Genomic DNA, 25,281 nt, shown 5'->3' on the forward strand with positions numbered 1-25,281 from the left:
CCCAACCACACTTTCAAATCTAATGCCTGCTTTATTCTTACAATGTTGGAGTGCAGAAATAGTAAACCAGTGATGATAAATCAGGTCATAAAATCATGGGCATAATGTGCACATTTCTGCTCAATGTCTGATATCTTGTCAGATATAGAAGAATTGCAAGGTGCTTAAAAGCCCTCGACGCCTGTCAACTCCAACAGCATATGGCTTCACCAGTTCTTCGGAGTTCCAGGGCAGATGTGACTTTAAAAAAAAATAACGAAAGAAAATGTCTCTCTTCCTGAGTGCCTCGTTTTTGCTGAAAGTATATTGTTGGGGATAACATTTTCATTCTGTAATGTGTTTAGAGGCAGTAAAGTGATTCAAAAGTCTTGCAAGCACCTGTGTACATGGGCAGAGATTTTTAACAAAACAGGCTGCAATATCTGAGTGGAGTTAACCTATGTATGCAGTACATTACAGAGATTAAAGCCTGGATGGTTAACCCAGAGGTCTCTTTTCTACTTTGACCCAAATAACCTGTTTGTTTGTTCTTCACATCCTCTGGGTGCTAGAAGAACTAGACTTCAGCTTATAAAATGAAATCTGGAGATCCTTTAAAGTAGGGATGGGCACACTTTGGGCTTGTGGAATCTAGTTTTTTTTGGGGTGTGTGTGTGTCGTGTTGTTTGTTTTTACTAGAGCCAGAAACAAATGGGGGGTTGGGGAAGAAGAGAGTGGTGGCAGTAGAGTCAATTACTATATGCATGAAAGGAAATCATAGAATAGCAGAGTTGGAAGGGGCCTACAAGGCCATCGAGTCCAACCCCCTGCTCAATGCAGGAATCCACATCTACATCTGAGTAACTACCCCAAACTCTCAAAGTGGGCAATAGTGTTGCACAAAGATCAGTTCAAAGGGAACCAATTAATTCTCCCCATTTTGCAGATGCAGAGTACCAAGGCTAAGAGGTAGCAAATTTGAACAAGGCTAGCAATGGCAGAGATCTTTGAAAACAAAACAAAAACTTCAGTTTCACTTGCTGTTGTTATAGGGCAAGCCACAATCAAAGGCTGTTTCCTCGTTTCTCCTTGCCTTATCAATATTCACTTGAAGGGCAGCGATTTTCTCCTTGTGTGACTGGATCTCTCCACTTTTGATATTATATGCACCTTAACAGTTTTCCTTAAACCATATCTGAAGTCTAAACCATCAAACCACCACCCCTTGATCTGTAGCTACTCCTTGTCAAGTTAGCACCTTCAGTTGGCCAAACTAGACATGATCCCTATAACTGCATGAATATTTTCTAAACAGTAAATAGCAGGTGCAAGGAGTCTAATCAAGATCAAGACTGCAACATAGGACAAAACTTTTGGCAGAGAGGGAAATTAACGATCCGTTAATTAACGATCAGGTCCTGCTACTGATTGAGGCCTCTGTACCTTTTTTAAAAAACCAGTTATTTAGTGTATGAATTGCGTCAGGTTAACTTCGGCCCTCATTTGCACAGTACAGGGTGGTAACCTAGTAGCACATGCAAACTGGGCAGAACTCGATCTTGCCATGTAAAATGTTATAATATTTGACTTTGCTCCCTGAGCTGCAGCAAGGATGGAGTCTTTCCTCTTATTCTTGATATCTTCCACTATATTGATCGGATCCAGGTATGAAACAATAGCCTTGGCCCGGTGCAGACGTACTTGACCTGAATAAACTGAAGGGGACAGAAACCAGCTGTACACCTACATACAAAAAAAAAGGGCTTTAATCAGCTTTAATCATGATTCCCTGCTAGGGAGGTGGTGGTTTCATTGTAGGTTTTTTTTGAAGGAGATGTAACTACTTGATTTTAAGCAAGTTCGGTCTATAATTAGAGATTTCCGGCACTTAGTGGTACAGTAAGATGGGAAACATGTAGAGAAAAGGTCTTTCTAAAATCTACAGCTGGTATGTGCTGTAACAGAGTGAGGTCAGCACTTTTTAATTCTACACTGCCAGAACAGGTGCTCTTTCCAACTTAATTCTAACTACAGCTTTTCCCAGATTCCGCTCTTCTACAAAAGGCATGTTGAGAAACTATGTAGTGTCGTACTGCTACAATGGCAAGAGTCCCTTCTTCGGTCTTCTTAAAACTTTAGAACACTTCGAATGCTACAAAAGAGAAAGAAAAAGCCCAGATTGTGAATTTAAATTTGTATTACCTAAAAAAATAATTGATCTTATTTAAGAAAAACAGTATGATACAACAGATAAGGTGTTCAGCTCAGAGTAGGGAAGAAACCACTGTTCAAATTCCCTCACTCCTGGTGATTGTGGGGTCATTGAACCATTCATGCTAACAACGCAGTGTGAAAACACTCAACAGTTGAATTTTTAGGGGGTACTTGCCACACATGTTCTAACTCCACTGTTATGTGACTATGGGCCTCCATGGAGTTGAGTAAAAGGCAACACAATGTTTGATTGACAGTTCCTCCGACCTCTCTCTTCCCCCACTCCTCCTGATGGTATCCCATCAGCAAAAAATAATAATATCCCAGCGGCTCTCCTACAGCAGTACTCGTTCCTTTCGCCGCTCTTGCCAGAGAACTCTAGCCAGTGGGAAAAGTGCACTCAACACAACACGAAACTCCATGTAGCCCTTCACACAACACAACGATTGCGCAGGAACTCTCCTCTGCACAGCGTGGGTATTCAGCGTGGAGTGTTTTCTTAAAAAAACTCCACCATGGGGTGGAGTTTTCTCTCCAGACTACACATTTCTCAACAGTGGTGTAAAAACTCCACCATGGAGTTCTAAAACCACCGTAGAGAAACGTGTTGCCTGAACTGAGCCATAGAACAGTTATGAGGATGCAAGTGAACATCTTATGTGCAGGCTTGAATTCCATGCATTGCACCCCCTCCCACCCCACAATAGAAGATTAAGGCTGTAATCCTGTGGTGGTTTGGGTGGACTCCCAGAGGCTATTAATATAATGGATCTCCCTCTCTGTGGAAGGAGGAAAAAGGGAACATATTGGGGGAGGCTTTGGATGCTCTGGGTCGAAGCTCCTCTCTGGATTGTGCTCTCCAGAAATCTACGGCAGCACTTGAGGTAATGTACCAATTTTCTCTCCCATTGCAATTGATGGGAGGGGAAACAAAGTACAGAGAAGCAAAGGGTGACAAAAAGAAAGGAGTAAAAGGCTAGGCTATCCTATTTGTGTCCTGCCAACATGAGCCCAATTTCTCTGCCATGGATTCTCCCTCTGCTTATAAAAGGACTTTGCCCAACTGCAATCCCATACTTAACTGCAAGTAAAAGCTTCAGCTATTGGACAGTATAGAAATCTAATAAATGAAATAAGTAGGCCTTGCTGAACCCAGTGGGTCTGACTTCTGAGTAGACAGATACAGTATTGCTCTAATAAATATATTGACAAGCAAAGGAAACACCTACCTCTTTCCAGCATGCATGAGTTCAAAAGCCTCGTTAATTTTCTCAAAAGGCAGAGTGTGAGTCACAAATTCGTCCACTTTTATCTTTTTGGACATATATTCATCTACCAGTTTTGGTACACTCTCCACACTTTTCCAGCCTGATAGGAAGCAAAGTTGTCACTTTCTATTGAGTGTAGTGTCATAGCAAGATGGAATAACAATAATGAGGCCGCTTCATAGCAGCATCCAACAAAAATAGACTCAAAATCCCTGCAAGCCTGAAAGATAACCCAATGGAAGCTGACCCCTTTTTTGGAGTTCTCAAGGACTGTTGCACCCTCTCCTCCCTCTAAGGGGAACCAGAGGCCCTGCAGATGTTGTTAGAACTACAACTCCCATCCATAACCGCTGACCCATCCTAGCTGGGGCTGATGGGACTTGGAGTCCAATAAGAGTGGAGGGTTGCAGGTTCCCCACCTGAGCTCTAAGTTGAAGGAGAACTGAGTTTTACTACTTAGATCTGTGAAAATAAAGAACAAACCAACAAGATATGGCTATCCTTTGCTTGCTAGATATTTATCCACATGTATACAATATTTATATTACGCTACAGCCTTGGGATTTTTGCCCACAACGCAGCCTTCCTTCAACTGATAGGTAGTCAACTGCAGTAGACAAGGGAACTCCAAAAAAGAGCTCCTAGTGGGGAATTAGAACAAGAGTTATATTCTACCTATTAGGGATGATTTACATTTTTAATGTTAAAAGCCGTAGCTTTTACCTAGGGAGATAAATAACTCAGAGATATTTTATGAATATATTCTATTAAGAGAAGTTGTAGAATTTTCTTCTCTAGAGGTTTTTGTAATGAAAAGGGTTTGGAGGGGTAATGAACAAGGCTGCTTTAGTGAAAGGCTATCATCCCTTGCATGGGGAGAAACTAAAACACCAAATGACCTTTGCAAATTTTACTCCCTACATTCTGATGTATCTGACAAAGTGGACTATATTCCATAGAAGGTTTATTGCACAAATTCGTCTTTTAAGGTGCCATTGGATTATTTGTTTTTTAAGGTGCCATGGGATTATTTGTTTACACACACACACACACACACACACACACACACACACGAACGTGCAAACGCCTCCCAACTAGGCCATTTGAGACACTTCTATCTCCATTCCAGCAAAATTATACCTCCAAAGGCAGTCCCTTTCCATGTTCGCCCAGTGACCAGCTGGAATGGACGGGTGGCGATTTCCTGACCAGCAGCAGCGACACCAACTATCACACTCACACCCCAGCCTTTGTGACAGGCTTCCAAGGCTGCTCTCTGTAGGATATGGAAGAAAGGGGGAAAGAGAGAGGAGCAGGTGATGCAAACAAGGGAAATGGGAGGGGCTGCAGCTCAATGTCGGAACACCTGAATTACATTACTCTTCCCCAACCTGGTGCCCTCCAGATGTTTAGACTACAACTCCCAGCATTCTCAGCCATTGTCTATGTGGGCTAGGGCTGATGAAAACATCTGGAGGGGAGCACCAGTTTGGGAGACTCTGCTTTATATGCAGTAGATCACAGGTTTGGTATCTCCAATTCAAAGAGTCAAGTAGCAGGTGATGTGAAAGAGCCATCTGAATTTGAAGGACCGACTGCCAGACTTGGAGAAGGCAGCTTCCTATGTAACCCTCCAGTAAACAGTATGTTTAAGGAAGAATGATGCTCTAATCCGAAGGGAGATGTTCATGTCTGAAGAGTAATTTAGAAACGCAAGCTCATAGATGGCCACAGATGTTAGCCATGGCAGCTCCATGCGTCCTTCACATGCAGGAGCCGTGGGTGCTAAAGCAAAGATAGTCATCCCACTGATGAGCAGCCCAGAAATATCCCATCCGCTATTGTTGGGAGACAACGTGGGAACGAATGGTTCTTGGTCTGAATGAACACAGCAGACATTTGCAGTGCAGTTCTGATGATATAGGCCACTAATGATTATCAGTGAACCGTAATCACATCTGATTATTATGCCACTGCTCTGTTCCGCCCCCGCCCTTTGAAACCCACCAGAAGCGCATGCGTGGCCAGTTACTTCCCATGGAAGGCTTATCTTGTGGAGCAGCTTCCACATGGTTGCATTTCAGGTGGCAGTCCCTCTTAGGTTTGCCTGTGTGAACTAGGCCTCGTTTACAGGTTACCATGTTTCTTTATCATCACAGTAGAAGAAAGTGTAATGCAACACAGTGGTTTAATTGATCTTTTATCCATGATGAACGCATCAAAGGCAGCCCTGCCTCTCCACCCCAAATAAATCTTGCCAGGAGTTGGTGAGACCTCTAATTCAACCTGCGATTCATCCATTGCTATCTCATATGAACAATTCCGTAAAAGAGGCTCACAGACTGTGCTCAAACTACACACAAGGCATGCTTACCATAACACCAACATTACCAATGCACTCAAATGAGTAATCTACTCCTCCATCTGTCAACTCAACCAGGGCCTCCTGAATAGGTTTCTTGAAGTCCTCAGGGCTGATGCATTCTGTAGCCCCAAATTCCTTTGCTTTTACAAATTTGTCTTTGTTGAGGTCAACCCCAATGATCCGGGATGCGCCGGCCACCTTACAGCCCATGATTACGGCTAGCCCAACTCCGCCTAAGCCAAAGATGGCACAGGTAGAGCCAGGTTCCACCTGAAAAAGAAGGCCGCAATTCAACTGAAGGACTCTTGCAGGGGGAAGTTACAGAAGAGAAGACAACTCTTACACTGAAAGGTTAACAGCACGGATTGCTTTAACGCAGGGATGGGGAACATGTGGCTCTCCAGATGTTATTGGATGGCAAGTTCCCCCATTACTTATGCTGGCTAGGGCTGGTAAGACCTGCAGTCCGACAACATCTGGAGGGCCACATGTTCCCACATCCCTGCTTTAAGAAATAAGGCTCTTGCAACAGGCTTACTGAGTTAGCCTGCTCTTAGAATTAATGGACATCATACTTTCAATTAGTAACACAATCTAAAAACAGTTCACTCCTGGCTTCTCCTCCTAATTCATAAGCAAATGCAATAAGCAGTGGTGGGTGGAAAAATACTGGTGTAAGAGGGCCAAAAGGCCTTTCCTTCCCAGGTTTCTGAGGAAAGACTAAGCACGAACGCATGCCCTGTCTCTTAGTTTGAGGTGGGGGTACATAAAAAAAGGAGTGGAGAAGACCTTTCTGCCAGGTGGCTGAATTCAATGTCAGAGAAGCTCTTAAGAGAGCTGAAAGAAAAAGGGGTGGGGCCAGAGGCAGAAGAAGTGGGACACAAGTACAAAACATACCAGGATCTTTTCGCTTAAAGCTCTTACTGCCAGTACCTACTCTGTGGGCGGTCTCCAAGATAATTCCTCAAAGGATCATCCTGATAATGAATCAGCATATAAAAATCCAGGTGGGCACAAAATAAAACTTTCTGTGCTTATGTTACTTCTATGGAGGTATGGTAGCACCTGAGTACACTGCCAAAAACTGGGCACCTGAGTCAGACAGTGGTAGGGTGACCATATGGAAAGGAGGACAGGGCTCCTGTATCTTTAACAGTTGGACAGAAAAGGGGATTTCAGCAGGTATGATTTGTATGCATGCAGCTCCTGGTGAAATTCCCTCTTCCTCACAACAGTTAAAGGTGCAGGAGCCCTCTCCTCTTTTGTACCTGGTCAAGAGGGCAGGGCTCCTGCAACTTTAACTACCGTATTCCTTCGATTCTAAGATGCCATCGATTCTAAGGCGCACCCCATTTTTAGAGCTGCTTATTTGGAAAAAAGGCATCTTAGAATCAAAGAAATACTTCCCTCACCGCCCAGCCAACCTCTCCCCCACTCCGCGCTTTCTTCTAATGGTTGTGTCCTTTTCTTTTTTCCCTCTGTGAGAGAAGAAACTGCCGTTTGAAACAAAGAGTAAACTTAACTCTCCAGTCCCGCTCTTTACTTGTCTGTGCACCAGGGGACGACGACACGCGAGTAAGTCCCATGGAAATCGATGGGACTTATGAATAAATTTGCCTAACAAAAAACCAGGCGCTTACCCAACCAGCTCCTCCTCGCTCGCATGGCTCAAGGCTGCTGCAGGAACTTCCTCTTTTCCTCTTACCGTATTGCTTTGATTCTAAGACACCATCGATTCTAAGACGCAGTCCATTTTTAGAGCTGCTTATTTAGGGAAAAAAGTGAGTCTTAGAATCGAAGAAATACGGTATGAGGAAGAGGGAATTTCACCAGGTGCTGCATGCACACAAATGACACCTGCTTTTCATATGATCACTCTAAATCACTAAGTTTTAGGAAAGGCACTTCAACCTTTTAGAATTGGGGGAAAAACTGCACAAAGCTGGGAACCACCAATTAATTGGTACTTGGAGGAAAGGGACCTGGACATCTGGGAAAACATGGCAGGCCAAATTGGGACTCCAGAAGGCATCCTACCTTTGCAGTATTCACAGCAGCTCCGTAGCCTGTAGAAACTCCACAACCCAGCAGGCAGACCTTGTCCAAAGGAGCCGAAGCATCTATTTTAGCCAAAGAAATGTCTGCCACAACCGTGTATTCCGAGAAGGTGCTGGTCCCCATGAAGTGGAGAACTTTCTTTCCTTTGCACATGAACCTACTGCTCCCATCAGGCATCAATCCTTTTCCTTGGGTGACTCTTCAGAACCAAACAAAAATAATCATGTGACTTTGGGCTTTTCTACATGAAGCTTTTAACCCACACTTTTACCTAGGCTTCTGATTCCAGATTCTTCACAGGATTAAAATTAGCTCCTTTACAACTCTTTTTCCCTGGGGTTTTTCCTTCTCCGCCTTATAATATGTTCCATTATACAACCATTAGGTGGCGCTGTGGTATAGCAGAATTATGCAATTATATAATATAGAGGCCACTAAGAAAAAAACACCACACTTTTCTCGTTAGAAAAAAAACACCCTGTGATAATGGTTGCAAAGCACGAGAGAGGCCCTGGAGGATGATGATATCATGTAAAGGACCCACAAACTACTGTGCATGAGTAAACAATAAAAGCTTCGCGTAGAAAGGGTCTTGGACATTACTTGAAGTTCTACATAACTATACAAGATTTGTGTGACATTTTGGGATGTTTCCAGACAGTTGACTCCCAGTGCTACCATGGATTTTTTCTAATAAGAAGAAAAGATGGAAGAAATAGTGGGAAAACACAGGAGGGTTACAAACAGAAGACAGTGTCTGGCCCCATGAATGAGGTGGCGCAATTGCACAATAAAAGCCCCATCTGAAAGCACTCCTGGATTCACTGAGGTAGTGCACTTATGCTAAATGTGTCAGAAAGGGAAAGGTGTTAAACAACAACAACAAAACATGACATAAAGCCCATAAGGCATCATTGTGCATAGCACCATTCATCACAACTTAATTGGTATAAACTATGCACACTGCACATTATACGCAGGGCACACATATTTTCTGCAACGTTGAATGTGGTTTTGAGTAGAAAACTTTTGATTTACTGTGAAGGCAGCAGGCAGCAAATGACATTTACTAAAGCTCCCACTTGCAAAACACACACACACACAGCGCATAAGAACAAACAATAAAGCAAGCAAAACACCCTTTTAAAAATAATTCCTACCCACCTGGCATTCTCCAAGCAAATAAACCAAGCCATGAATTTAAAGGAGGTTGAGACAGGCCACAATGGGCTGGTTCATGTGTAACATTAAACATAGTTTAGCATGATGTGTATAAGCTGCAAGCAAGAGCAAACTTAGTCTCAAGAGCTCCCCACTTCCGCATGGCCAGAGGAAGGAATAAACCATAGTGCAATTTCACTCCCCCTCACAATAGCTGGCTTACATACAAACCACGAATCGTGGTTTAAAATAAACTCTCAAGGATGCAGCCCTATGCATGTTTAGATAGGAAAATGTCCTACAATTCCCAGCATTCCCCAGCCAGCAATGGGGCATGCTGGTCATTGTACGATATTTTTCTGTCTAAATATGCATAGGAATGCACCCTAGGTTTGTTAAAATAAGCCAGATTTTTAACTCATGGTCTGAAGTTGGCTTGTTTAACAGCAGCCTTTCGAAACCTGGTGCTAGACTACAGCCCCTGTTAGCCCTAGCAAGCATGGGGACTGTAGTCCAACACCTCTGGAGGTTACTGGTTTGGGTAAGGCTGCTCAGAGCTCTCTGCAATGCAAAGAGAGCTTGGAGCAGAGAGGACTCTCACACTGTGTGCCAGGCAATCAGAGATACATGATCACCAAGAAGAGATTAGCTTGCACTGCTGACCATTTGGTTACTGCATTTGTGTCCCCCTGGCACTAAGAGCTTTTCTACACTGTATCTAATTTTGGTTTCATTGCAGAATTGAGATCTGAGCTCTACACAAAGAGTATTTCCTTTTCGGCCACATAACCTCTAGGTGGCGCTGTGGTACAGTAGAACTGCACAAATACACAAGTAGAAACAACGCTACAAGAAATAATACCCCATTTGCCCCATTGTAAAAAAACCCAAAAAAACCCAAGGAAAGTGCTCTGATAAAACAGAAGTGAAACTGGAGAATTGCAACGTTGTCTAAAGAACCCATAAACAACTTTGAGTAAAGAATAACAAATGCACAATAAATGCCTCATGTAGAAAAGCTCTGAGCTATTGTATGTATGAAGAACTTTTGCCCTTTTGTGAAAGCAAGAACAACAACAACAAAAAACAACAACCCAGAAGGGAAGAGCACCAACCTTATTTTCTGACAGAGGTTAGTTTTCGGGTTTAAACAAAACTTGCATTCACCACATTGAGGAATATACAGAGGGACAACTGTGTCTCCTGGAAAACAAAAAACAGCTTTGTTTTATTTTGCGAAGTAATGAACCAGAAGCACAGCATGTTAAACTAGATGTTACATAACAGCATGAAATACTAACACAAGCAATGTATGAAGTGGCATATTTTGTGCTCCAGAACATTTCAAGGCGGTTACAAATCTGAAGCCGAGCGAGATAATGCCTAGTGGCAGAGCGGCTATACTATGGGTGTTCCTGCATCTTTACAAGAGGGCTTTTAGAAAGTGCAGCTTCCCAGATTGAAGAGCTCCTGCAGTGTAACAAACAGAGGCTGGGCAGCCATCCGCTGGGGATGTTCTCTAGCTCTAGATTTCCTGCATCAAGCAGGGGGTTGAATTACACAGCCTACAAAAACCCCTCCAACTCAGGCAAACCACCACTGAATGAATACCTGAGCAACAATCATAAAAGTATGATGATGTCACACAAATATTTAAGGGAACTTTGCTGTTAGCTTTTCACCTGGAAAAAAGCACCCCACCACATGGTCTAATCATGTTTTGTACAGGAGGCGTGTTGGACAGATACAAAGCTTTACAGCAAGGTTGTAGGTTGCTGAGTGTGACATCCAGACCTGGATTGTTGGGTCATTTAGGGATTAACCAAACAAGCCATGGGGTTAACCTCTGGGTTGTTTAGTCCCTAAACTACCCTGCAGTCCAGGTTTGTACATCACACTCAGCAACCTATGAAGGAGCTGGTTGTGGGTTGTTGAGTAAAACTGGAAGTGGTGTCCTGCTTGTACATGACAAGCCATGGGTTGTTTAACCCACGGGTTGTCATTACGTGCGAACTGGCTCCATATGTCAAGAAATGCATTAAGTATTCACCTCTCCCTTACAATGCAGGACTGTAGACGTGGACACAGACTCAAATAACCAACAAAGAAACCTGGTGTCAGGTTTAACTTGTGCTAATTGGAGATAGACATGTAAAAGCACCCAAGACAACACACATTCCATAAGTTTTCCAGCAAAGAAAAAAGAATTCGAGAAGAGACAAGGAGTCTTGTGGCACCATAAAAATTGTGAACCACCCAGAGAGCTCCGGCTATTGGGTGGTATAGAAATGTAATAAATAAATAAATAAATAAATAAATAAATAAAAAGTAATGTTCTTATGGCATACTGTAAATGACCCTCATGGCTACCGCTCTGGAAACTGGGACAAGTAATAGAATTTCCTTACCTGGTTTAAATTTAGTCACTCCTTCCCCAACACTCTCCACAAGTCCCGCTCCTTCATGACCCAGGATAACAGGGAAACTTCCTTCAGGATCAGCACCGCTCAGCGTGTAGGCATCAGTGTGACACACAGCAGTGGCGATAATCTATGAAGTCACGAAGAACAATTGGAATGATCTTAGAACTGATTCAATGGGCACAACATTTTCAGGACTTGGAGCTGGTGAACTTCTCAGCTTACACTCGTAGTCACCACAGAGTCCCTAGTTCAAATGTAAGCTCAGCCATAAATTCGCTAGGTAGCCTAAGGTAAGCTTGGATCTGGTGAACTTCTCAGCTTACACTTGTAGTTAGACCAGTCACTATCTCTCAGTCTAACCTTCCTCACAGGGTTGTTGTGAGAATATGATAGGGTGGAGGGGAGAATCTCGTATGCTGGCACTGAATTCCTTGGGATCGGGAAGGATATAAATTCAACAATCTATAATATAAAGATGAGAACACAGACCTCCCTTAGGGATACTGGAATAACATTATTTGAAGAATGGCAAAATTATTACTACTACTGGACTTTTAAATTTGAGATCTGAATGATATAGGGCAAGATACAAATGTTTTAATAAATAAATTAGTAAATAATATAAATTTGTCAGCTAAATATCTGCAACGGTCTTAACTATTTCTGGTTTTGGCTTTCAACAAGTATTACTACAATAAACCACACACACACACACACTTACTTTAATCAAAAGAAAAAGCCTTAGAAAAGTTTTGGTTTTTTTAATTTATAAGAAAATGGGTTGGGCTTTCAAAGTTGGGTGTTTTTTTAAGCCACACACATACAGGTAAGCAATATAACTCTTGTTGAATTACCTTGATACGAACTTCGTGAGCTTTTGGAGGTGCAACTTCCACCTCTTCAATGGACAATGGTTTGCCCGCCTCCCAGGCAACAGCTGCCTTACATTTGATAACCTAAATCAGAAAGGTGACATATTAAAAGCTCACAACTGCTACTTGCTGTAAAAACTTTGGAGAAGCCTGTCAGAACACAAAATGGACCTTCACTGGTTAGTAGATCATCACACTGACACTGGTGGGATGGATGAGAACCCCATATTTACTCACATCACTGATTTTCTTAGCAGGCTCACAACATGAAATTAAAACAGATTCAACATACAACTATCACACAATGCAGCATAAAAAAGTTTTGAACAGCAGAAAATAAAAGGTAGACTAAACAAATGTACCAGGCTATATCATTGCTGAAAAGGCCCTCTCTCCAGTAGCCATCTCCTGCATCTGTCTCTGAAGAAGATCTCAGGGTTTGGATAGGTACATATGGGGAGAGGTGATCCTTTGGGTATCCTAATCCCAAACCATGGAGGGTTTTATAAATATCAAAACCAACACTGAACTGATCCCAGAAATAGACCAGGAACTAGCGAGGGTGACAAAACACTGGGATAATATGTTCAAATTGCCTTTTGGTTTATTTGGCTTGCTGTTGAAAATTTAGTCTAATACACACAGCTACTGCTTTGGGTAGAATTGCTTAAACATGCATAGCAAGATCACAGAGAAGATAATGAATTCTTTGCATGTCTTCACCACAGGGAAAAAAAAATTGACAGATACCCAAATAACTGCTTTTTCCTGGGAGGGCATCCAAAATACTACATCAAATAAGGTGGCAAGAAATGGATTTCCCCCCATTATATTTAAATCACAGAAACTGAGTTATACTACAATCTTATGCATGCTGACATAGGAGGAAGCACCCACTGGACAAATTGGGACATACTTCTGAATAAATATGCACTGTACTGCACTGTTAGGGTACTATTCCCTCAATAGAACATTCCGCTATAAACTGCAGAAGGTGATTAGTGGATGTATTTGACCCTGCTTGATGTACATGTGGGAATTAAAATAGTACATTTTACCACATATAACAAACATGGATAAATATTATAAATACCATCAACGGGTTACGTGTATTCTTACTATTTTTCATAGATATGCTAAAAATCTAAAGGTAAAAGAAAATTTAATAGCATCTCAAAATCCTCCATGCAAAATCTTGGCAAAAAACAAAAATACAGTTCAGTGTAATGTCTCAATTCACCAATTACTTAAAGAGTGTGAGAAAAGAGGGAGGAAACGGACTGTCTTGTTCTTCAGTGATAAACTTTTATTACGCACGGCAATAATACAAGAACCAGTGCCATGGCCATATCACGTGCGTTTAAGATACAGGCACAGCGGTCTTTATGAGAACACAAATATACAAGAAAGCTTGAGATCATATACTGTATTGCTGAATGCTTTGATAATGTAAAAACATAGTGTGGAATAAAGCAGTTGCAGAAAGGGTCACCAGCTTGAGAATGGTTTGTTTCTCACAGAGAGAGGTTGAAAAAGACCTGACACCTAGTAAAATATTTACCTTCCTCCCTTACCTTTATACTGATATGTTTCAAAAGAACTGTGCTTGAGGGGAAGATACGGAGTATGTGTGAGTAAATGATTTATGTATTATACATAAACGGCTTTTGAAAATGCACTTTTTTTAAAAAAAGCTTCTATAAGGCGTACTAGTTAGAACATGGTATACTATATGGCAATTCTAGCTTAAGAATTAAGCAAACCCTTGTTCTATAATATATGCCAGCTAACGACTATTTTCAAGCTATTTCATCCTCACAATAGATAGGATATGATGGTCTGCAATTATAAGCAACAGAGACCAAGACTGGAAAAAAAAAGGATTATTCTCTGTAAATTTTATCTTACCATCATATTTATTAGGCAACCAAGTCTAGGTTATAGCCAGAGCAACCAACAACAAACACCATTCAGTTCAATACAGTATATTAACAGTAAAAAATTATACCACAAAGTTAAAATTCAGTATACTAGCTGTACCCGGCATAACATACGCCGTTGTAGCATATCTTAAAGTTTATTAATTAAATATCATCGTGGGGGCGCAGGCTGCTTGGAGGCTGCCAATACAGCACCATCTGGCAGACCTGGGGGGCAGGGAGGTCGGGGGGAGGGGGAGCAGGTGTCCCCCTCTCCCCGGGGTTCCTGTCAGCCTTGGGCCACCCGCCCAGCTTGCATGAGATTAGGCCGGGGCATGGGCTCACAGCAGGCGAGCGGCCTCCCACCTGGCCACCAACGGCCCTGGCCGTGTCTCACTCATGATTCGGACCGTGGCGCTGCCCGCTTTGTGGGGGGGGGGGAGCGAAGAGGCAGAAAGGGGGTAGGATTACCTTGGAAAGCCCGGAAGAGTCGGGCAAGGGGCTTAGCAACCTGTATCAGCTGACGTTACACGTTGTTACTGTTGCTTAGCAACCTGTATCAGCTGAAGCCTTTACGGAAACATACCTAAGCGTTTTATATAGAGAGATTATTACAGGGAAACACGGGAGTGTTTCCCTGTATTGTAGGCGATCAGTGAAAAGAGCATTCCACCATGTTAAGGCCGAAACTGGGGGTGGGTCATCCTGACGTTCATAAAATGGAAAATGTTTCATCAATCTTTCTGAAAAAGAGACCTGCCAGAAAGAAATGCTGGTTTTACATACCCTGCGCGTTTCAAGATTTGTGAAATATTGAGGGCAGGATAGCAGTTCAAAGTACGAAAATGGGGAAAACCTCTCTGGCTCAAAATGGCTTTCTATTTCTGGGTGGCGACGATTTTTTTGCTCACTAAAAGCTCCGAATTGGGACTCTTACCCTTCAAACCAATGGTGGGATCTTGTACCCCCGTCCTTCTAGTTGGTGGAATGGCTTTTCTTTTATCAAAATTCGCTTCCATTGTATTTTAATGAACATTTCTTTGCCCCATTGAAGTGAGTACAGACTCATAACTCCTAAATGGAGTAGCGTCGCTCTCCCCCTCCCTCCTGACTCAAATAGATTGGAATGTTGGAAATAAGATGGCTGCCTGGCTGAAATAAGATGGCCGCCTGGCTCATTTAGGAGCCATTTCCTTCTGCAGATAAGCCAAGGCCCTGTCTGGGCCCTCTCCTTCCCCACAGTGCTGTGGAGGCCAGGGAGGGAGAGAGAAACTATCTGCCTTGCTTGGAGGGAGGCCCTTCCCTGGCCTCCAAGGAAAAAGAAAACCTGGCTGGCTCAGGTAGGGGTTTGATTGACTTTGTTGTGTGTCTGTGATTGTGAAGAGGGAGGGATGTGTGTGTGTGTTTGAAGTGCTGGTGCATGCTTCTTAATTCAAGTAAAGAATATATAGCAAACTTTCCTTTGGGGTGGCAGTTCCTCACCCAAGCCTCTTAAAGTTTAAACTTTATGGAAAAAAATATTTTGAAACTAGGAATGAGAGGAGGTTAACCCTGGCCTAGCTGCCATGAGTTTAAACTTCTTCAGGTAGTGTGTGTTTCTTTAAAAGGTGCTGAACTACATTTTAAGCTTTCTTTTGTAGATTTGTGTGTGTATGTGTGTGTGTGTGTATTTTGAATTTGAACACTGATATAGGTCTCTTAAAAAAAATCTCTGGTGTGAAGGAAGAAAATATTGTCCTTTCTCTGTGTACCTACTTCTTATAAGCTAAATCTGCTGCTTTATGTTTGTATGAAAGGAAAACATTTTCTAAAATGTACATTCATGAATCTTCTACCCAAAACATTACTTCACACCAGAGAAATGGTTAAGGGACCTAGTTTTTGCTACAACCTGGCACCCTCCAGTTGTTGTAGACTTAGATTCACAGAATCATAGAATTCAATGCCCCTCAGTAGTTGCAGTAGTCCAGGGCATGTAGTTCTCTTCATCCTCCTCTTCATTTTATCCTCACAATGACCCTGTGAGGTAGTGTAGGCTGAGGGAAAGCCGGGGAGGGGGGGGGCATAAGGAATTGCATTTATATACCCCCCATAGCCTGAGTGTATTTATTACATTGATATACCGCCCCATAGCCAAAGCTCTGCAATAAATACCTAAATGTGTTGTTAACAATGATCTCCAGTTATTGATATAGCAAGAAAATATGAGCAAGGAAGCAACATTTGGTGATGCCTTTCATCTGGAAGTTATGTGATATGTGGGTTATCAAGCAGTTATATTGGTTTAAGTGGATTCTTTAATGTCAATATAGTAAAAATTATAAATGTTAGTGTAATTTTTTAAATAATTACACTATAGTGTAATAATTTAAATTTTTTAAATAGTGTAAATTGGGAAATTATTTAAAAAATATTTTTTCTCCCCTGTGTGGGTTCTTTGATGTCTACTCAAGATCCCACTACAGCTGAAGCTTTCCCCACATCTCATACATTTATATGGCTTCTTTCCTGTGTGGTCATCCGTTACACAAAACCATGAAATTCAATAAACAAAAAATGAGCTTTTACAACTTGATGCTGTTTGGACTTTATACTGTTATACTGTTAGTTTTACCCTACCCTGCGCCTGTTTACCCTACCCAGTGCCTGTTTGCATTCTCTTCCCCTCCTTATCGCTCTACTATGATTTTAATAGAATGTAAGCCTATGCGGCAGGGTCTTGCTATTTACTGTTTTACGCTGTACAGCACCATGTACATAGATGGTGCTATATAAATAAATAAATAAATAATAATAATAATAACCAAACTCCAAAAAGCAGGGAAATTGGGAGTTAAGGCTCATAGGCCTATAACGCCACATCCTCCCTAGAGAGGCAGAAAGTGCCAGTGAAATTCTCATTCTCTCAAAGCAGATATAAACCATGAGGACAGGATGAAGAATAGGATATGCAGAGGTGACTGTGGGGTTGTGGAAAACTGATGACGAACAACTTAGGGCCACCTACTTCTCTTTTTTTGTTTATTTATTTATTTATTACATTTCTATACCGCCCAATAGCCAGAACTCTCTGGGTGGTTTAGAGCAGCCCTTCTCCAACCTGGTGCCCTCCAAAGGTGTTGGACTAGAACTCCCATCACTGCAAGTCAGTATGTCCCATGGACAGGAATGCTGCGACTTGTACTTTCAAACATGTGGAGAGGTGACTGTGGGGTTCTGGAAAACTGATCGGGGAATGCTGTTCTAGAGCAAGGGCAGGCAAAATGTAGCTCTCTAGATGTTTTGGCATTCAACTCATAAAAGTCTGTCAGCATGGACAGTGATCAAGAATGCTGCGAATGCTGTGACCGCAGAGGATTTTTCTTACGTGTTCAGCAGTATGAGATCAAAAGCAGAGCTACCACCTAATAGATTCATGTGTAAGGAAGGATTATTTTAAAAACTATTGATGAAAATGATTTTTGTCCTCACCATAACATGGGAGTTGCAGCGCAGCACATCTGGAGAGTACTAGGCTGGAGAAGGATGGTTTATACTTGGATCCTATACATGTCTTCTCAGAAGCCAGTGCCACTGAGTTTACTAGAGCTTCCCCCCAAGTGGTATAGGATTGCAAACTAATCTCATCTGAAAGGAGTTCAAGACACCCAAACGAATCCTTTTCTGTTCCTCTGTCACTCTGATGAGATGATGTATTGTGGAGGGATTGTGGGGAGTGAACAGTATATTTTGTATGAACACATTTTAAGAAAAAACATTGGTTCTTTGAAGGGCAGGGTATTTACCAAAAGCTGAAAGTGCCAGCCCTTGCTCTGGTTCTACATCTCCAACAAATAGTGTCCCTTCTGTTATCAATCGTGCTGCTCTATGCAAGATGTATGTGAGAAAAAATATTGCGCAGCCCTTGTATTTGTTAAGGATATAGAACAGCGTTCCCTATCCTGCTGTCCCAGCTTTCCTGACAATGGGACATACTGACTTGCAATGATGGGAGTTGTAGTCCAACACCTTTGGAGGGCACCAGGTTGGGGAAGGGCTGCTCAAAAAAAAAAAAAAAAAAAAAGAGAAGTAGGTGGCCCTAAGTTGTTCGTCATCAGTTTTCCACAACCCCACAGTCACCTCTGCATATCCTATTCTCCACCCTGTACTCATGGTTTATATCTGCTTTGGTAGAATGAGAATTTCACTGGCACTTTCTGCTTCCTTAGGGAGGATGTGGCGTTATAGGCCTGTGAGCCTTAACTCCCAATTTCCCTGCTTTTTGGAGTTTGGTTGAAAACTGTAGAGCCTTTAACGTTGTTTTGTAAACCGTAGGTTTTTTGTTTATTGAATATACAAATACACAGTGCCTTACAAGAATATTGAATTGCAGGGATCACATTTCTTAGAGAAAACAATTGTCCTCTAGGACTATTCCAAGTTGGACTGCTTTTACTGCAAAAGATTTTATTTATTGCAATTCTGTACTGCCCAATAACCAAACTTGTCTGTGTGGTTCACAACAATCAAAACCTTAAAATACAGCAGGATGGAAAATAAATGGCCCTGTTTAGACCACACACCAAACCATGATAGTTAAGAGTGTGTAAACTGAATTATAATACCCTGTGGAACCCTTGTATCTGGAGTTCTGGGTCCTAGTACCTGACAAGCTCTCTCCAGATCATCAATCTCCATTTTACATGGTGGAAATAATCCTGTTAACTATTTTACTAAAAATTCTGTAACAGAATCTCCTTCTGCAGTCTCCATAACTCCAAGAATGCACACATTTCCCCTGCAATTTCTATTAGACAAATCATCGTACTTTAAACTGTTTTCTTCAATTATTATTGTTAAAAGATTTAATTTATACCTCATGTGCAGCAATTTGCCCTGCATTTTCAGTGACTGCAGCTGCTGTCTGATCCATTCTCTTGTATATATGTCCTAGCTTCTCCTCAAGTATTCCCCCCCTCATTAAATCCTGTTTAAATGGCTCCTTTTTGTTCTTTTCTGCCACTGTCTCTGTTCCCAACCTCTGTTTCTCAGCAGCTTCTGCTGTTCTCTTATCTCTGTTTATTAATTTAAAGAAGAATTCTATTCCATTCTTGGTTCTTCCAGACAAATTCATTTATAACTATCAAAAATTTGTTTTCAGGAGATGTTTTCCTTTGAATAACCTTTTTTGGTTTTGGTTTTTTTAAAATATTTCATATAGCTCTGAGATCACATTGCCATCTTCACTGGCATCCAGAGCTCCACCCCCACTCCACCCCAATTTGCTGCAAAATGGTTAGCAGCTTAACCATGGCTTAGCATGTTGTCTGAACAGACTCAATATAGAAACATTTTAAAGATTAAAATTAAAATGTTGTAAAATTTAAAACTTCAATATAAAACCAAAGTAAAAACTAGCAACAGTATAAAGATGTAAAACAACAACAACAGATTTCAAACAAAGAAACTAAACCACTAAAATGCCTGGGAGAATAAGGTTTACCTGGCATTGCAAAGAACACAACTTATGTGCCAGATAAGCCTCTCTGGGGAGCGCATTCTACAACTGGAGTGCCACCACTAAAAAGGCTCTCACCTTAGTAGCCACCCACTGCACCTCATTTGGTAGAGGCACCTGGAAGAAGGCCTCTGAAAACAATCTTAGGATCCATGCAGGTGTATATGGGAGGGGACAATCCTTCAGGTAATCTGGCCCCCAGCTTGTAAGGGCTTTGAAAGTTAATGGTCCCGTTCAGACAGTGCGCTAAACCATGCTGCTTAACCACAAAATGGTTAATGGAATGCATTAATTTTGTGATTAAGCAGCATGATTTAGCACGAATGGGGACAATACTAGTGCTTTGAATTAGGCGTAGAAACCAGTTCAAATCACAAAGTACTGGCATAATATGTTTATATTGACCAGTCCCAGTGTTGCTGCCGTATTTTGGACAAGCTCAAGTTTCCAGGCCATTTTCAAAGGCAGCCCATGTATAGCACATTGCAAAAATGCAAATAGGGGGCTAGCAGAATATGGATAACTGTACCTAGACTACTTCTGTACAGATAAAGACAGAGTTGGCATATTAGCCTAAGCTAATAAAAGGTGCTCCGTGCTACCTAGTCCACCTGTGCCTCTAATGACAATGCTGGATCCAAGAGCACCCCCAAACTTCAAATCTGATCCTTTAGGGGGAGTGGAACCCCCTCCAGAACAGGTTGAACTTCACTTAGCCGGGCAGACAAACCACCCACTAGCAGTACTTTTGTCAGTACCTCTGCAAATGAGCACACAGTGTGATACATTGATACGCTGGACTTTAAAACTGCTGCTAAGACTGCATTGAAACAGCGTTCTTTCAATTTCTGAGCCATAAAAATAGTGTCTGACTCGCCCCTTCTTCCTCCTCTCCTCTTCCTCAAGGGAGACCCGGAGGGAAGAGCATCAAAGAATTTGCAAATATAAAGTCAACTTTTTCATCGCAACCCACTACAGGCTTTCCCAACCTGGTGCCCTCCAGATATGTTGAGCCTATAACTTCCATATACTGTCTAGGGGATCATGGGAGTTGTAGTCCAACATATCTAGAGGGCACCAGGCTGGGGAAGGCTGTTCTGGATTGCAAGAGAATGGGCGGGGAGGGGGAAGCACTGCTTAAAGGCCACAATCCTCATATTCAATGACTCTTACTCCAAAGCAAACATGCAACGGGCCTGCGCGCGGATGGAGACTGCGCGATGGCTCAGCCCTGGAGTCTTTCTCTATTGAAGGGAAGGGGACGCTAAAGCAGCGTGCAAAGCGAGGATGCGTCTGAACAAGAGCAGAAGGCGGGTTCGGAAGCCCCCGCAGGTCCCGCCTTAGAGATTAGGAGCGCTGCTTTCAGGCCCACCCACCGCTCCGCAACACTTTTAAAAGGGTTAAATTAAGCGTCCGGCTTGCAATCCTACGCGCACTGATTTGGGGATAAGCTCCTCTGAATGCAGGGGAGGCTTACTTCCGAGTAAACACGCGCCGGATCGGGGTGCCCGTGGAAAAGCAGGTGCGAGTCTTTCCCTCCCCCCCGCCGAGCAAGACCTTCCTTTGTCTCGCCCGCCCGGTCGCCTCCTGGACGGCTGCAGGCCCTTCGCGCACCCTCCCGCCCGGGAACATCCTACGACCCCGAGGAGCGCAGGGCCCACTTACCCCGCTGCTCGCCATGGGCCACGCTGGTCTTTTTGCAGCCTCCGCGAATTCTCGTTAGCCGAGGAGCCGCTGAGCTGGGCCGGGGCATGCGCGGACCTTCGGGAGCCGCCTACAAATAGGGGCCGGCCGAGGCTCCCTTAAAACGGAGCACAACGGAGGCCTCTTGGGCCCGTTCGTCTTCCTCGCCGGGATTCTAGGGGCTGCAGCTGTGCTCTTTTGAGGCCTGTTCGCCCCATTGAGTTTAATGTAAATCATTGCAGATCTGGACTGCTAGGGAGAAGGGGTGCACTTTTAAGGGAGCACACTTGTCTGGAGAGAAGTCCTATTGAAATCAGTGGCTTGCTTCTGAGGGTGTACATAGCATAGGGGCAGGCCTGTCCCCAGCCTAAAAGCTCGGGTGTCTGTGTGCCAAAAATTAGCGCGCCCTTCCCAGTTCGTTTGGTTTGCAAGCTATTTAATTAATTACATTTTTATACCGCCCAATAGCCGAAGCTCTCTGGGCGGTTCACTATGTTGTTGTAAAAAAAAATTGCTTGCAGAAACTTGTATGGGGCGAAGAAGCCTTAGGCTGCAATTTTGTACCGTTTCCTGGGAATAAGACTCATTTAATTCAATGGGGCTTGCTTCAGAGTCAGGGTCACTTGAAAGGTAGGTATGGTCAGGCAACTGCGAAGACCCCCCTGAAAGAGCCCGTCCACTCGCTCCTCCTTTTTACCTGTGATGAGAAGGAGGACCAGCAGATGCCGCTGCCTCCATGCTCTCTGCCGGTCAAGCACTCAGGTGATCGCAATGATGATAAAAAGGATGAGAAGCAATAGCAGTTGGTGACAAAGCTGGTAGGAAGGTAGACTTTCTGAAGGGCCCTCAAAACGTGGAGCTGGCCCTGTACTGAGTGCTATAGGATTGCACTGTTAAGGGAAAAGGCATGCAGTAGATTGGGTTGTAAGCTCCAACAGGGAATTTTTTAAAAAGCACCTGTTTCAGGCACTAGATTTGTAGGGTGAAACAACAAAAAACACAGTTGTGTAGATAGTTCCTACACAACATTTTCTTAGAAGAAGTTGATTTATGTTCCTCACTTCTGTTCTGGCTTCTTGCTTTACTCCTAATTATTGTGTGTGTGTGTGGGGGGAGGAAATCACACAATACTTTAAAAAAAAAAACACTCAATGACCCTATTTACACATGCAATCTATGTACACTGGGGATGGGTTGGGAGGAAGCAGGGGTGCAGAGTGGGATCACTGGAGCAAGGCTCATATTCATCTACACATTCCAAATATTCCCAGTAGCACATGCCTTGTAAGTACAACTGCGAAACATTTATTTATTTATATTTACTTGGACATATGGTCCAATTGGAGTTCACCAGGAGAATCATAGAACAGTAGAGTTGGAAGGGGCCTATAAGACCATTGAGTCCAATCCCCAGGATAAGCAAGAGGAGAGGACCTAAAAAAGTAACTCTGAACGTGGCTGATGCATGCAAGCGATAAATGAAGAAACAGTCAAGCTGTATAACAATAAATGAATTTAACTATGAATAAACAAATATACAATGTCTATATAGTATATAAATCAGAATGACAATAAATACGTATTTGTTCAGGGTGAGTTCCTACTGGATAGGCTTAACCAAAAGCAAAAAATAAACTAAAGTAACTATCAGTAACGAACAAAGTGGATATACATGAACTTGTTCCACTTTGTGATAGCTCCTTCGTTTTCCTGCTTTGCGACCCCCCAGGATAGTCATGGCACCTGTGGGAGACCCACACCCCAGCAGGTGCCTGCTGACAAGAGCCTCCTGGACTTGCTCCTCTTTTTCACGAGTGCAACCTGCTTATTCACCTGCCTCTTGTTCTGGCCCAGACAATGATGAGGGTGCAAAGAAGGAGGAGCAGATGCCACTGCCTTTATTGTGGTGGCCCTCTTCCTATGGAATTTCCTGCCTTTGGAGGTCAGGCAGGCACCAAACGTGTTGTTTCTGGTGTGTTTTTACCAGAACTTAGGTTTTATCAGACCTGTTTGCTTGCTTTTTAAAAAACAGTAGTTTTTAATATTTGTGCTTTTATTCTTTTATTTTTTTCGCCACTCCAAAATATTTGGATGCATCACGATATATAAATATTGTAAATAAATAGATAAAAATAAAATGCATACCCTTTAAGAAAAATCTGGGCAATTACAAATGTTAATAAAATATGTTCCATAACAATACAATAACATTTAATTATGATTATTTATTTGGGAGATTTATTCTAGCTTTCATCTGAATAATCCACAAGGTCACTTACAATATATTGCAGTAATACACCCAACCCCCAATCCTCACAATTCAGACCCCCTTAGGGAGTTTCCAGGTGAGTCTTTTATTATGGGGCGGGTGGGCAGGGAGATCCAAACAATGTTGTATCCCACTTGTAATGCTCCCGTGCTTTCCCACCACTTCTGTCTCTTACCACAGATAATCCTTTAAGGAGAAAAAGAGCTCTGCATTGCCTTCTAATCATTAGCACTAGGAGACCTCTGGAAGCATCCTAAATCAGGAAAAGCTGTTTGATTTCTGTGTATTATGTGCCTGTTAAACATACAGGATCCTGCAAAAAGTGGGAGGTGACTGGCCTAAATCTTCATATGTTTGGCACAAAAATAACATGAATTAAAATCTATAGAATCAAACAAGCAAATGAATGTATGTTGTGCAGACTTCTACTGTTACTTTCTACTGTTAGTTTTACCCTACCCTGTGCCTCCTTACCCTACCCTGTACCTGTTTGCATTCTCTTCCCCTCCTTATTGTTTTACTATGATTTTATTAGATTGTAAGCCTATGCGGCAGGGTCTTGCTATTTACTGTTTTACTCTGTACAGCACCATGTACATTGATGGTGCTATATAAATAAATAATAATAATAATAATAATAATAATTTGTGGAAATGTCCTGTGTTATGAATGGAAGCGATTAATATGTGTTTATAATGTTAATTTACTCATTTATTTCTCTTAACACCTGCTGATCTTGATGTCTTGAAAGTCTTGATGTTTGCTTTTAGAATGGAAGAAATAGGAAATGAATCGGTATCAAATACATAGGAAAAAAGTGAACATTAGGTGGCGCTATAATATTTCAGAAAAGTTTTCATCAGCGGTGCTGTGGCTTTCAAACCTGGTATGGGCGCTTTCTAACAAGGTATACATTGTGGAATCACCACGGTTCATTTACCCACATTTTGTGGGGATAGGGTGTCAAATGGCATTATTGTCATCCATTTATAATTCACCAGCAGAAGCACCCAGCTTTAGGTTGATTCAGAGCTTACAGAGCTGTACTCATTGTGCGCACACCCACCTGAGTGAAGGCATGCTGGCACCCTTAAGCAAGGCCCATGCCACAGTCCATCCCTTCAGTCCCTTGAGGGAAGGTTCTGTCCACGCCGTCCCCTTAGATGGGAGTTGCCCACAGCAGAGGAGGGAGGGGCAGGCCTAGAACTCAACCTACTAACCTCCCCTGGCTTCAAACTGTGGTGGTTCTCTCCCCCCCACCCCCAATACATCAACATGTGGGGGGTTTTCGTTTGGTTTTTCAATATTTGGGGTCTTGATTTTTTTTTTAATGTCCAGAAAACATGAAGTTGTATGGTTAAAATCTGCTCACTGCAGTGTTGAATCATGATGCAAAGTTTAGTTGAAATTGATAAGATGATATTGTCACAGTACATTTTTCAAAACTTTGCTTTGCTGTCTTTTTGGTTCAAGATGGCAGTTGAAATTTTCAGTATGCCTAAAACTGTCCCAGATGGAGGTAGAACAAATCCTGAAAGTTTCACAACAACCAGATCTGCAGTTTTTGAGTCTT

At 42.5% G+C, this 25,281-nt stretch overlaps 1 protein-coding gene across 1 annotated transcript; it reads right to left on the reverse strand.

The window, feature by feature from the left end:
- Positions 1-1,724: 1,724 nt before the first annotated feature.
- On the reverse strand, positions 1,725-21,504 carry LOC134404454 (alcohol dehydrogenase class-3). Its single transcript, XM_063135144.1, has 9 exons — positions 21,422-21,504; positions 12,323-12,424; positions 11,454-11,595; positions 10,161-10,248; positions 7,864-8,083; positions 5,836-6,096; positions 4,602-4,737; positions 3,423-3,561; positions 1,725-2,131 (listed from the first exon to the last, which is right to left on the reverse strand). The coding sequence occupies exons 1-9, from the start codon at positions 21,434-21,436 to the stop codon at positions 2,107-2,109; spliced, it is 1,128 nt and encodes a 375-aa protein (XP_062991214.1). The 5' UTR covers positions 21,437-21,504; the 3' UTR covers positions 1,725-2,106.
- Between the last annotated feature and the right edge of the window lie 3,777 nt (positions 21,505-25,281).

The sequence above is a fragment of the Elgaria multicarinata genome, chromosome 10 (assembly GCF_023053635.1).
Source record: "Elgaria multicarinata webbii isolate HBS135686 ecotype San Diego chromosome 10, rElgMul1.1.pri, whole genome shotgun sequence".
Taxonomy (NCBI): domain Eukaryota; kingdom Metazoa; phylum Chordata; class Lepidosauria; order Squamata; family Anguidae; genus Elgaria; species Elgaria multicarinata.